We start from the raw sequence: 13,194 nt of genomic DNA on the forward strand, positions 1-13,194 counted from the left end.
TTCTTCTAATAAATTCCCAGAAGTGGAACTGCTGGGTCAAAAGGCAGTTCCATTTTTAATTTTTTGAGTTAACTCCATACTGCTTTCTACAGTGGCTATACCAGCCTGCATTCCCACCAACAGTGCAGGAGGGCTCCCCTTTCTCCACATTCTCACCATCACTTGTTGCTTGTTGATTTATTGATGGTAGCCACTCTGATAGGCATGGTGATATCTCACTGTGGTTTTAATTTGCATTTCTCTAATGAGTAGTGATGTTGAGCATCTTTTCATATGTCTATTGGCCATCTCTGTATGTCCTCTTTGGAGAAGTGTCTAGTCTGGTCTTTTGTTCATTGTTCAATTGGATTGGGTGTTTTCTTGGTGTTGAGCTGTGTAAGTTCTTTACAAAGTTTGGAAATTAACCTCTTATCACATGTATCTTTGGTGAATGTGTTCTCCCATTCAGGAGGTTGTCTTTTCATCTTGTTGATGGTTTCCTTTGCTGTGCAAAAGCTTTTTAGTTTGAAGTAGTCCCATTTGTTTATTTTTTCTATGTATCTCTTGCCCGAGGAGATATGTCAGAAAAAAAATATTGCTATTAAAATACCAGTGGCATATCTCACAAAACTAGAACGCAGATTCCAAAAATTTATAAGGAATCACAAAAGACCCTGAATAACCTCAGCAATCTTAAGAAGACCAAAGTTGAAGGTATCACACAACCTGATATCAAACTATACAACAAGGCCATAGTAATCAAAACAGCACGGTACCGGCATAAAAAAGAGACATATAGATCAGCAGAACAAAAGAGGGAGCCCAGAAATAAACCCACGCGTTTATGGTCAATTAATATTTGAAAATGGAGGCAAGAACATACAGTGGGGTAAAGACAAGTCTGTTCAATTAATGGTATTGGGAAAACTGGACACATACATGCAAAAAATGAAACTAGACTACCTCTTATACCATACACAAGAATAAATTAAAAATGGATTGAAGACTTAAATGAGTCACAAAACCATAAAAATCCTAGAAGAAAACATAGGCTGTAAAATCTCAGACACTTTTCATAGCAATATTCTTTCTGATATATCTCAAATCTGGATGCTTTTAACACTTTTTATTGTCTTATTGTACTTGTTTGAGTCCCCAGTACAATGCTGAACAGATGTGGTAAGAGGAGACATTCTTATCTGTTTTCTTGGAGAATAAGCTTTCAGGTTCTTATCATAAAGTTTATTAGTTAAAGGTTTTTCATAGACACTCATGTTTAAGAAGATTCCTTCTATACTTAGTTGCTGAGAGTATTGTTTAAGATCAATACTTATATTGGATTTTGTCAAATACTTTTCCTACACCTACTGAAATGATCATATGGTCTCTTTATTTTTGATCTATTAATATGGTGAATCACACTGATCAATTCTCAAATATTAAACCAACTTTGAATTCCTAAAATAAACCCCAATGGGTCATGGTATATTATCTTTTTTATAGATATATATGTGGATTCCATTTATTAAAAAATTGTTTAAAGTTTTTGCATCTATGTTTATGAGGAATATTGGTCTGTGGTTTTGGAATCACGGTAATACTGGCTTCATAGAATTTGTTCAGCAGTATTTTCTCCTCTTCAATTTTCTGTTAGAGTTTGGATAGAGTTGGTATTATTTCTCCCTTAAATATTTGGTAGAATTTATCATGAAGCCACTTGGGCCTGCAGTTTTCTTTGTGGAAATGTCTTTTGTAAAAACTATAATTCAATTTCTTTAATGGATACAGCACTACTTAGGGCATCTATTTCTTCCTAAGTGAGCTGTGGCAGTTTGAGGCTTTAGGGAAATTTGTCCACTTCATCTCTGTTGTTAGTTTGTTAGTATAATGTTCATAAGTTTAACTCGTTATACTTTCAATGTGTGTAGTGACTGTGCTGCTGTGACCTCTCTCATTACAGATAATACTAATGAGTGTAATCTTTTGTTGTTTTTTTCCTCCTTGCTTTGGCTAGAGTTTTATCAAGTGTACCGATCACCTCAAGCAATCTGCTTTTACTTTCGTTTTTTTTCTGATCACTATTTTATTAATTTCCACTATGATCTTTGTTTTTCAACTCATATGCTTACTCTAAATTTCATGTGCTCTTCTTTTCCCAGTCTTTAGCCTGGAACCGGAGATGACCGATTTGAGACCTTCCTTCTTTTCTAGTACGGGCAGGTGTTTGAACAGTTCTCTCTGTTGCTTCAGCTGCCCTCCACGCATTTTGATAGGTTGTGTTTTCATTCTCATTTAGTTCAAAATACTTTTTATTTTCCATTTTGATTTCTTTTTGACCACACATTATTTAGAAGTATGTTGTTTATAAATATTTGGAAAATTTCCAGATATCTTTCTTTTATTGATTTCTAATTTAATTCCATTGTGCTTAAACATTCTCTATATGACTCAAGTCACTTTTAATTTATTGGAACATTTCATGGCACAGAACACGATCTCTTTAGTAAATGCAACATGTGACTGTATTCTGCCTTGTTAGGGTGGAGTTCTATAAACGTCAACTAGGTGATGGCGGATGATGATGGTGTTCAAGGGTCCTATATTCTTACCGATGTTTGGAGTGCTTGTTGAAATCTCTGACTGTACCTGTGAATTTGTCTATTTTTCCTTGCAGTCCTATCAGTTTTTGTTTCATCAGTTTTGAAGCTTTGTCATTAGGTTTTATCAGTGTATGTCCAGTGGATGAACCTACCTCTTCATCTTCAGGTAATGACCCTCTGTGTCCCTAGTAGAATTCTCTGCTCTGAAATCTACCTGGTCAGATTAACAGTCACTGTAGTTTTCTTTTGATTAGTGTCAGCATGAGTTTCCATTCTTCGCTTCCAGTCTTTGTGTCTTTGTATTTAAAGTGAGTTTCTTACAGGTAGCATACAATTGGGCCTTGCTTTTAAATCCAGTCTGAGAAGCTCTGTCTTTTAACTGCTGTGCCTAGACCGCTTACATTAAATGGGAACTGGCATGGTTGGGTTCAAACCTACCACCGTGTTATTTGTTTTCTCTGTGTTCCGTCTCTTCTTCATTCCTTTCTTCCTCTTTTAGTTTTCTTTTTTTTTGGCCTGCTAACTTTTAGATTGATTATTTCTTATGATTCTCCTTTATCTTCTTTGTAGGTTTATTAGGTATAATCCTTTGTTGTGGCATTTTAGCGATTTCTTTAAATTGTAGTATATATTTTTAATTTAGCACAGTTTACCTTCCAGGGGTATTATACCACTGCATGTATGCGACTTAATACACTTCCACTTCTCCTCTCCCAGCCTCTGTGCTGTGGCCATTTATTTCACTTCTACAGATAACATAAACATGTTATTATTTCTGCTTTAAAGGAGTCCATGATCATCTAAAAAGGCTAAAATAAAAAATCTTCATATATATATATATCGTTATTTATAGTGCTTTTCTCTGTGCAGATCCAGCTTTACATTTGATATCATTTTATTCCCCTTGAAGAATTTTTAACATTTCTTATAACACAGGTTTGCTGATGATGACTTTTCACATTTTGTGTGTCTCAAGAGTCTTTATTGCATCTATTTGTAAAAAGATATTTCTTCTGAGTACAGAATTCTAGATTGATTTTTTTCCCTGCAGTACTTTAAATTTCTGCTCCCCTGCTTGTTCATGAGAAACATGCCGTCATCTTCGTGTTTGTTACACGGTACGTCACAGGTCTTTTCCCCACCGAGTGCTTTAAAATAATCTCTTGTTTGAAGCAATTTGATTATGATATGCCTTGGTATATAGTTTTATTCATGTTTATTGTGCTTAGGTTTGTTGAATTTGGATCTGTGGGTTCACAGTTTTCATCAAATTTGGAAAAATTTTGGCCATTATTTCTCAATATTTTTTTCAGGCTCTCCCTTTCTCCCCTCTCTGTTGGGAACTTCAGTGACATTTGTATTTAACCCCCTGAAATTGTCCCATAGTTCACTGGCACACTGTTCACTTTTAAAAGTTGGTTTTGGGGATTTTTTTTTTTGTATATGGGCTACCAGAGGGAAAGGGGGTGGAGGGAGGTAGAAGAGGGTTTGGCGGGGATAAAAGGCAATGGAAGGAGACTTGACTTAGGGTGTTGAACACATAATACAGTGTACAGATGATGTACTATAGAAGTACACCTGAAACCTATGTAATTTTATTAACCCGTATCACCCCAAAAAACTCAATAAAAAAGAAAAAAAGTCTCTTTTTCCTTTGTGCTTCATTTTGGAAAGCTTTTAATGCTGTGTCGTCCAGCTCATTACTCTTTTCTTATGCAATGTTTAGGCTGTTACTGATCCCATCCAGTTGTTTTTTTTTTAAATAATCTCAGCCATTGCAGATTTCATCCCTAGAACTTTGGCAGATTTATCTTCCTTGTCTCTACTTAACATGGGCAATCTTACCCCTAGCTTTCTGAACATATGGTATGCATTCATAACCGTTGTTTTAATGCCCTTGCTTACTTATTTTTATATCTGTGCCATTTCATCATTTCAGGGTCAGTTCAATAAACTGATCCCCCCTCCGCCCCCGCCCATCACAGGTTGTATTTCCCGCTACTGTGCTTGACTGGTAATTCCTTACTGGATGCCAAGCATTATGGGGTAATGTTCATTTTTGTTTTCTTTAAACATTCTTGAGCTTTGGTCTGGGATGCTGTTGAAATAAATTGGAAAGAGTTTGCTCTTTTTGGGTCTCGCTTTTAAGATTTGTTCAGAGTGACCAGTGCTGTGCTTAATCTACGGTTATTTTTTCCCCATTATTGAGGCAAGACTTTAATGCCTCTGCATTATCAAAATTTTTCCAATCTGGCAATTGAGAAGAGACACTACTCCCAACCCTCTGTGAGCTCCAGGCACCGTTTTCTCTAATCTTGTAGATTGTTCTCTCTGGCCTTGGCTTGTCTCCCCACATGCCTGTGCCCATGTGTGTTCAGCTCAGCACGAAGGAGACCTCCTCAGCTCTCCAGATGTCTCTGTGCAGCTCCCCATCCTAGTCTAGACGTTTTGGCCCCCCGGACTCACACCTAACATCTCCTCCAATCAGGGGTCTGTCTCTGTTCCACCTCCCTCACTGTGGCCTGGAGACTCTCTCTAGGCATTACGCTGAAGCAATCGTGGGGCTTATTTTGTTTTCTGTCTTCAAAGGTCATTGCCTTCCAATAGGTGGTGTCTAATGTCCTAAGTGTTACTGTTCCATGTATTTTTGTCATTTTTAAAAAAAGTTTCAGGTGGAGGTTAAATGTGGTCCATGTTATTTCATCTTGATCAGAAGCTGAAGTCTTGCTTCTAGTTTCTAGCTGACGTAATAGATGCTGCGATGAACATCACTGCGTACACACCTTTGGTTAAACCTGTAGACCTATCTGTTGAATACATCACTTACGGTGTCATTGTTGAACAATTTTGTCCAACTGCTCTCTAAATAGGCTTTACCATACAATACTTCCACTAACATTTTTGAGAATGCCTGTTTTCCCCTATATTCTACAACACTATTACCAAATGTGTATATCTCTACCACTCTGATAGGTGAAAAAGTTATTTTCATTTCTTTTGTAAGGTTAAACATCATATGCTTACTGGTAACTGGTATTTCTTTTTCTGGAACTGCCTATCTATGTTCTTTGAATTTCCAAAATATTCACTTGTCATTTTCCTATTGATCTGTAGGAATCTGGGCAGGAAATCGAGCTTCTATCACATGAATTACAATTTCTCCCCTCAGTTAATGGTTTTTCTTTTGACTCTCCTCAGGGTGCTTTGTGCCATAAATAACCTAAAAAAATTTCTTGCAGTCCAAGTTCTCACTCCTTTTCTAGCGGCTTCCACATTTTGTGTATTTTCTGGATGCACATATGGACAGGACAGTAACAGTTTATATCTTAAAATCATAAATAGGCAAGGCAGGTTTTTTTCTATAAACTAAAATTAGAGAACAGTGTTGTTACACTAAGTTCATATAACTTATACTCATCAAGATCTCTGATGGGCACCTGTCTTTGATTCATAAAACACGGAAGATAGAAACTTTTTGTAAATACAGCTGGGTAATGAAGAATTTCAAAGCACAGAGGAGAGCAGAGGTACAAGGTGGAGGGAACCCAAAGCTATGACTCTCAGATGTGTCGGTTGGCCCGAAGACAGTTCCTAAAGCCGGGACCCTCCCCTGACAAATTCAGCAACTTCTCCCTCGCCTGGACGACCAATGTACCCACAGCCGGTGTCATAAACATGCTCAGGACAGACTTTGTACCTTGTCGTGTACTTTATAATCTTGCCCAATTGTTCTCCCTGAGTACTATTTTCCCCACCATACAGTCAAGTCATCTGAGAGCAGGGCCTGGGCCATATGCGTGCCACAATATTGAGCTTAGAGATACAGGGCCCGGCACAAATAACGCCCCTCTAATGTTACAAAATGTTTTATTACAGAGTCATAAGCATGTAATTCTGTAACATAACAACATCACCTCAAGCACAGCATAGACATTTTGGGTGAAATGTTCAAGTTAAAACTATAAATTATCACACCCACATTATTACCCTGCCAACCACACCGAAGCAGGTGCCGGACCCTGCATGCAGCTGAGCTGAGTTGTGCTGAGCTTGCGCATGTTCTGTCGATGGTAGGAAAACTGTAGAAACGACCTTGAATTAGGTGGATCGATCTCAAGAGGAGGGTATGCTATTGGTTCATTTGCTTGTCCTGGAATGACTGTCATCATCAGGCATTTGACAGGAACAGGGCTGCTGCCCAAGCAAAGAAAATGCATGCAGTGGGGCCTGAACGGAAGACGTCTCCACCGGAAACATTCACGCGGCACAGTTTCAGTGAATAAACTACCAACGGACTTAAGATTGCAAACCTTCGTATTTCCTTTTTTAAAAAAAGAACGTTAAACTTTATTTTTCATTAACAGCTCATATTCAATATTGTTTTGCATTAGTTTCATATACTTTCCAAAGTGATCCCGTCGATATTTCCAGGGCCCACCTGGCACCATACATAGATATCACAGTATCACTGACTGTATTTCCAACGCTGCACCTGACATCCCCAGGATTGTAACTACTAATTGTACTTCTCAATCCCTTCACCTTTTTCATGCAGCTCCCCAGCCTCCCTCCTCACTGGCAACCACCAGTCTGTTTTCTGTATCTAGGAGTCCATTTAAATTCTGTTTTCTCAGCAAACAATCATATTTCCTTAGGAGAAAGGAAGTAGCCTTTGGCGAGGGTCGATGGTAAGTGATGGAGGTGCACTGACCTTTGCTGCGTATCATGGACTCAGCACCGTTCTCATAAGCACTTTTCATGAATCAGCTAATTCAATCTTCACAAGCGCATAAGGGAGACAGTGCTATTCCCGTTTTATAGGTGAGAATGCAGATTCAGGGGCACGCACCATTACTGAGGCAGCATGGGAAGGCGGCGTGATTGGAACACAGGTCTGAGTCCCAGCCCAGCCCTTGACTGTGCTACAGTGTACCTCCCCTCATCCTCGGAGCCACCCAGACTGACACTTGCCCAGGCTGGTGATGTGGCACCTGGAGTCTGAGTTAAAGGAACTGCCCAAGGCTGGTCCAGGTCTTTCTGACTCTGAAGTGCATGCAAGACCATTGTACTATAGAGCCTCACAGCCCCTAGTCCTGTACTGCACTTGTCCCTGTCTCTCTGCCCTGTGACTGTCCTTCCATCTGTTCCCAACACACACACGAAAGGAGAAAGGTGTGAGAGAAGTCAGCAGTGAAGAAACATGCTAGACGCAGTATCATTCTTCGCTGTGTCTTGGCTCGTGGGATTCTGTGCCTGACTTTCTTCCTCCCTTGAGCCTTTCAGTGTGAGCCCACTCACTTCTGGGAGCCCTCCTTGACTCTTACCCGTCTCTCTTGAATCAGCTGCTTTCGCTCTGCCCTGAAAATGCCATTGGGTTCTCACCTCTGCTATTCTGGTACCCCTCACACTCTGCCCATTTCCCCACCCAGACCCTGCCTAGCATCTGGCACCCTGCCCAGGCCAGAGCACCATGAATGAACTTGACAGCTTGAATGAAAGCCTGCAGGTCGCTGTGGAGGTGGTCCCTGAATGGCATCGTTTGTGCGAACGCTGATGAGATGCCATAGGAACTCAGCTCTTGTTTGTATTGATTAGCCTGTGGTAAAGTTGGTTTTGTGATATGTCATTTCACTGCAAGTCCAAGAAGCTGCTGACTTGCTGTACTGTACTTACCACTGAGAACAACAGCTGTCAGGGTCAAGTGCCACTGCCAAGGGCATAACAGAGATACCTGGCAGAGGACCGCCACCTGAGCTTGGTGGTTTTCAGGGAGAGAGTGTGTATTTAAAATGCAAAGCTCCTTGAATGGAAACTACAAACCTAGAAAAGTACAACACTGTTTTACAGGATCTGTGTCAGCTTTTTTTAAAAATTAATTTTATTTATTGATTTGATTGATTGATTTTAGAGAGAAAGAAGAAGGGTTAGTGGGAGGGGGAAGAAGGAGGGAGGGAGAGAGGGAAGGAAGGGAAGGAAGAGGGGTGGGGGGAGAGAGAGAGAAACATCAATTTGTTGTTCTACTTAGTTGTGCCTTCACTGGTTTCTTCTTGTATGTGCCCTGACCGGGGATTCAACCTGCAACCTTGGCATGTGGTGATACTTTAACCCAGTGATCCCCAACCTTTTTGGCACCAGGGACCAGTTTCGTGGAAGACAATTTTTCACAGACCCCAGGTTGGGGGGATGGTTTTGGGATGCTTCGAGCACATTACATTCAAGCTTACCTCCTGCTGTGCGGCCCAGATCCTAACAGGCCTGGACCACTACCGGTCCATGGCCCGGAGGTTGGGGACTCCTGTTTTAAAGTGTTTTTCACATGGCATTTTTAGAATGGGGATGATTCTGAAAGAGCAGAAAGAAGCTCGCATAAAATGAACTTAATTGCCCACCTTTTTCTCCCGGTAATGGACTTCCTACCTTTCGGGTCTTGTTCTACCACCCTTGCCTTGCACTCCAGCTACCTGCCTCTTCAATGTTCGTAGTCATCATTTCTCCCCAGCCCTGGGGCCTTTGCACACACTGCTGTCTTTCCCTTATGCTCTTCCCTCTGCTTTATCGTCATAGGTCCCTTCTGGTTCAGCTCAAATGTCACCTCCTCTCAGAGGCTTTCTCGGACCTCTCTTCTCGAACGGGCCCCCCATGATTCTGTATCACGCCAGTCAGCTGCCTTCTGCTCCCCCTGCCCCCCCTGCCCCAGGCAGAAAGCTCATTTCATAACCTGTGCACCTAAAATAGAGAGGTCTTAACTTTGGCCTCACCCAGTATGCTTTCTACCACCCCAGCGTGTTCTGGTGGCACTACGGATGCAACAATGTTTTAAAACAAAAAAGGCTTCTATTAACTGCGAGGACATCAGGAAATTAAATTAAGAAACCACTTTCCAAGCAACTGAAGTTTTATTTTAATGTTTCTATTTCATTTTAGCTCCTAAATATAACAAGTACATCTTTGGAAAAACACAGCACAGAGACATTAAAGCTTATCAAATGTTTTAAAGGCTTGATACTTTCTAAAGCTCTTATTATTCCTCCTCTGGCTCTATCATTGTCTTAATTTCACAGAAAACAACCATCTCTTGATTCTATTTCACCGTTTGGTCACAGGAATTATTCCAAATTTCTTAACTTCCAAGCAACAGATTAAATTCTTCAGACTTCTTTCAAAACAGCTAAGGGGAAATCCCTGATGATTTCAGCTGACAATTCCTTAATCAGGAAAAGATTTTAAATGCTAATCACCAGAAAAGTTACAGTTTACAGGAAAGAAAGGGGAAATGCTGACATATTGCACAACATCCCAGGAATAAAGCAGGGTTTATTAACTGAATGGCATACTCATGCTGACAATTTTATCAAGAATGTCTAGTGATATCATAGACTATGTTGGAACAAATGAGCTGTTTCTATTGCCCATGTTTCTGAGAGTCCAAGGTAAAAAGAGAATTTACTCCTTTGACAGTTTTATGGGAAAAAATGAAACATCAGAAAATCTGTGCTAGCCCCCCGGCACCCCCCAAACCCCTGACTTCTACGAAGATTCTGGGTTTTAAATGAAGCAAAGAACTGAGCTGAAGGCAGTTCTTACTCGGTGTCCAGAAGTGAAGAGAGTGCTTTTCTTCGTGGTTTCTATTATTTGGTAGAGGAAAGGAGGAATCTGCTTCTGCCTTTAGCTGTGGGTGCAGAGATCAAAGTTCTCTGCGGGTGGGCAGCAAGGGCAAATGCCACAGTCAGGTCCCCAGGACAAAAGCCTCCCCCTAAGTTACAAAAGAAAGACAGTTCAAAGGTAGTACCGTTGTGTAACTGTGACCCCCAATGAATATGGTAAAATCAGTCAGGTTTCGGTGGTAGTAATTATGTCACACATTAAAAATGACATCAGCAGGAACACTGGGCTTTCCCCTTGCAGTCCACATAAATTCATCAATCCACTATACGCTTTATTAATGCTTTATTAGAAGTGGTTACAAACACACAAGGCATTTCATAAACATATCTTGTTAATCATGACATTGTAATTCAGCAGTAGAGATGAGGTAAAATGTATCATCTTCAGTAAATGAACAGGAAACAAAGAAACCAGAAGAGCTCCAGAAGCCTGACACATATCACAGTGACTCAGTGCCAGAGTCGGCCTAAACCTCGGTTCAGATGGGGTCTTAAGCTTTTACTCATTAGATTGGCTAATCCAGGCATTGGATTATTCATTAGATTGGCTGAGAGAGTAAAAGATTACTGGAGAATGAATGAGACGCTGGTAGGTACACAGAGGACTAAGGAAGGGGTCTTAAAGCTACCAGATTCAAATGTAATTACAGGGAAGTTAGTATTCAAATACTATGAGGTTGGTCTTCATTTTAAAAGCCATATTAAGTAGCCAAAACGGAAAGCGATCGTGAACTTCCATGTAACCTGAGAGCAACCGCTATCATGTGGCTGGCACTCAACACAGGCTGGGTGCTGCCCCACCCACCCACCCTCCACTCCTGCTCTCTTTTAGTTCCCAGAGCAATTCCACTGTGTTCCGGCTCCCACTTTAGGCAGAAGGAAGTTGGGAGCAAAAAGATGAAATAACGTGCCCCTCATCTCACAGTTGGAGGGCTGGGAATGGAACTCACACCATCCAACTCTAGTCTGAGTTACGAACCAAGGACGTATCTGTCTTCTCTGGGCATTTTGGAGCTAGTCTCCTGAGTACCCTTCCAGGCCCAGCAAAACATTTCCAGCATTTTCTGATGCCTCATCCTACCAATTACACAAATGATTAGCATTTCCCAATAGAAAGATAGCATCTTTTGTGCCTGTTTAATCACACCTCATTCCACTTCAGCGGCCCTGCTTCAAGGTCCCGCCTATCACAGCAGAAATGAAAAAGAAACCGGTTTCCAACTTCATGTGTTTTATTATTTTTCTGAGGTTCTCACAGCAGAGCTTTAACATTTCCTTCTTAAAAACCTTGTAACCACAGACTGGTGCTTCTCGTTTTGACAGTCCAATCTTATTAGATCACGGCCTAGCTCAATGTAGGCCCTGCTCGGCGCTCTGCAATTTCAGACCGACTGAAGCTGTGAAAAACGTTACGGTGAAGGAGTCCCAGACCCAATGTGAAACTGGAGTCGTGGGACTGTGAACAAACTAAAAAACACCTTGATGGGAAGCTGAAACAACGATCACAATGGAATGAATCACTAATATTCACTGAAGATTTTTTATGCAAAGCCCCCGAAGTGTTCAATGGATGTCTGATAACTAAGTAAACTTGTACGCAGTCCGAAGTCCTTGTACTCCCGTGGCAATTCTCCCACGGACTGCTGGCTGGGCCTCCTGTGATCCTGCTCAAAACACCCCCAGGGGCTGGCAGGTAGTTCCAGCAGCGCACTCCCTCTGTCTACAGAATCAAGAAATTATACAGAGGAAGAAGAATTTGAGCTGGGACAGATTTTAGCAACTGACACATGCTTGCCTGAACTGGGGGGGGGGGTTGGGGGGGGCGGCTGTAGGAAGTTGGGGGAGGGGGCTGGCCATGCAACTCAAAAAAGAGAGAGAAGGAAATGGCTTCCTGATGAAAGTAATTTAGAAACACTTTTGCACACATCACCTTTGTATTATGTGGCCCCATGACTCAGTGTTCGGCTCTGTGCAAGTGAAACATTATTTCCCCTCTAGGTCTCCACGCTCCCTTCCCCAGATATAGCCTATAACCTCAACTGTCTCAGCAGCCAAAAGCTGATGACTAAGGACAAGGCCAGAGGGTGCAACTTTGGGTTGTTGTTTAGCCTGTATTACTGGTAGCAACCAGAACAGCATAAAATGCCACCATGAAAGAGGTCAAAAAAAAAAAAAAGACTGTTCTCTGACTAAGGGAACACATCAGGCAAGGAGAATTTTCAGCTGCGTGATTTTAAAGTCAATAACAAAATGAATGTTTTGCTTGGGATTTTTCATCCTAAAGCAGAGATCAAAGGCCTGAGACTCAGTATTTAGCATCCTGTTACATTTAGGTCATGAAGAGTAATGAGAAGAATTTTCACTTTTCATTTGGGATGATACTGTTAAAAAAAAAAAAAAAAGTACCAGGCTCTAATTGGATTATAAACCCCAGTGCCTCTGGAGTGAGGGAAGGAGCCCCAGGTGGGGACCGCAACAGTGTGGGGGGAGGAGGGCAGACACATGCTGCTGCTCCTCAGGCAGCCATCCCGAGTGGGCGAGAGGGAAGACCCCCCCCCCCCATGAAGACCCCGATTCGGAGTTTTTAAAATAAGAAGTTGGAAGTGTAGGCTGTCATGTGAAATCTCTCCGTTTCGGTGTTGCAACTAACTGATATCTGCATGCACAGCTATGTGGGCCAAAGCAAACACATCTGTGGGCTGGATCCAGCTCACAGACTCTGGTGTCTGACCTCGGCGACCACAGTAGTGGGTTCTAACCCTTAAGCAGTTAAAAGGAAACAAGATCTGACACATCCTCCAGGGAGTAAATTACACTGTTGCTTGGGCAAAATGCTCTTTAAGCCTCTACTGTGTGGGGTTTTACCAGTAAATCCAAGAAGTTGATGAGTTTATTCTACTAACATTGCCCAGTTTCCAGCTTTGCAGCTGGAAGGAGGTTGGTATCAAGAG

The 13,194-nt window shown here is 41.4% G+C and overlaps 1 protein-coding gene across 5 annotated transcripts in view; it reads right to left on the bottom strand.

Annotated features, from left to right (window-relative positions):
* The window catches only part of NSMCE2 (NSE2 (MMS21) homolog, SMC5-SMC6 complex SUMO ligase), a 201,057-nt gene that overhangs the window by 34,883 nt on the left and 152,980 nt on the right, over positions 1-13,194 (bottom strand). For 2 of the 5 annotated variants that reach the window (XM_071222212.1, XM_071222211.1), the window contains one exon: positions 11,065-11,963. The exons of the other annotated variants lie outside the window; for them this stretch is intronic. In XM_071222212.1, coding sequence (XP_071078313.1) covers positions 11,785-11,963 — 179 coding nt within the window. In that variant the 3' untranslated portion in view covers positions 11,065-11,784. Of the gene's footprint in view, positions 1-11,064; positions 11,964-13,194 lie in introns of those variants that run through there. 5 annotated transcript variants of the gene reach the window in all.

Source organism: Desmodus rotundus, chromosome 8, assembly GCF_022682495.2.
Source record: "Desmodus rotundus isolate HL8 chromosome 8, HLdesRot8A.1, whole genome shotgun sequence".
In the NCBI taxonomy this organism is placed as follows: Eukaryota; Metazoa; Chordata; class Mammalia; order Chiroptera; family Phyllostomidae; genus Desmodus; species Desmodus rotundus.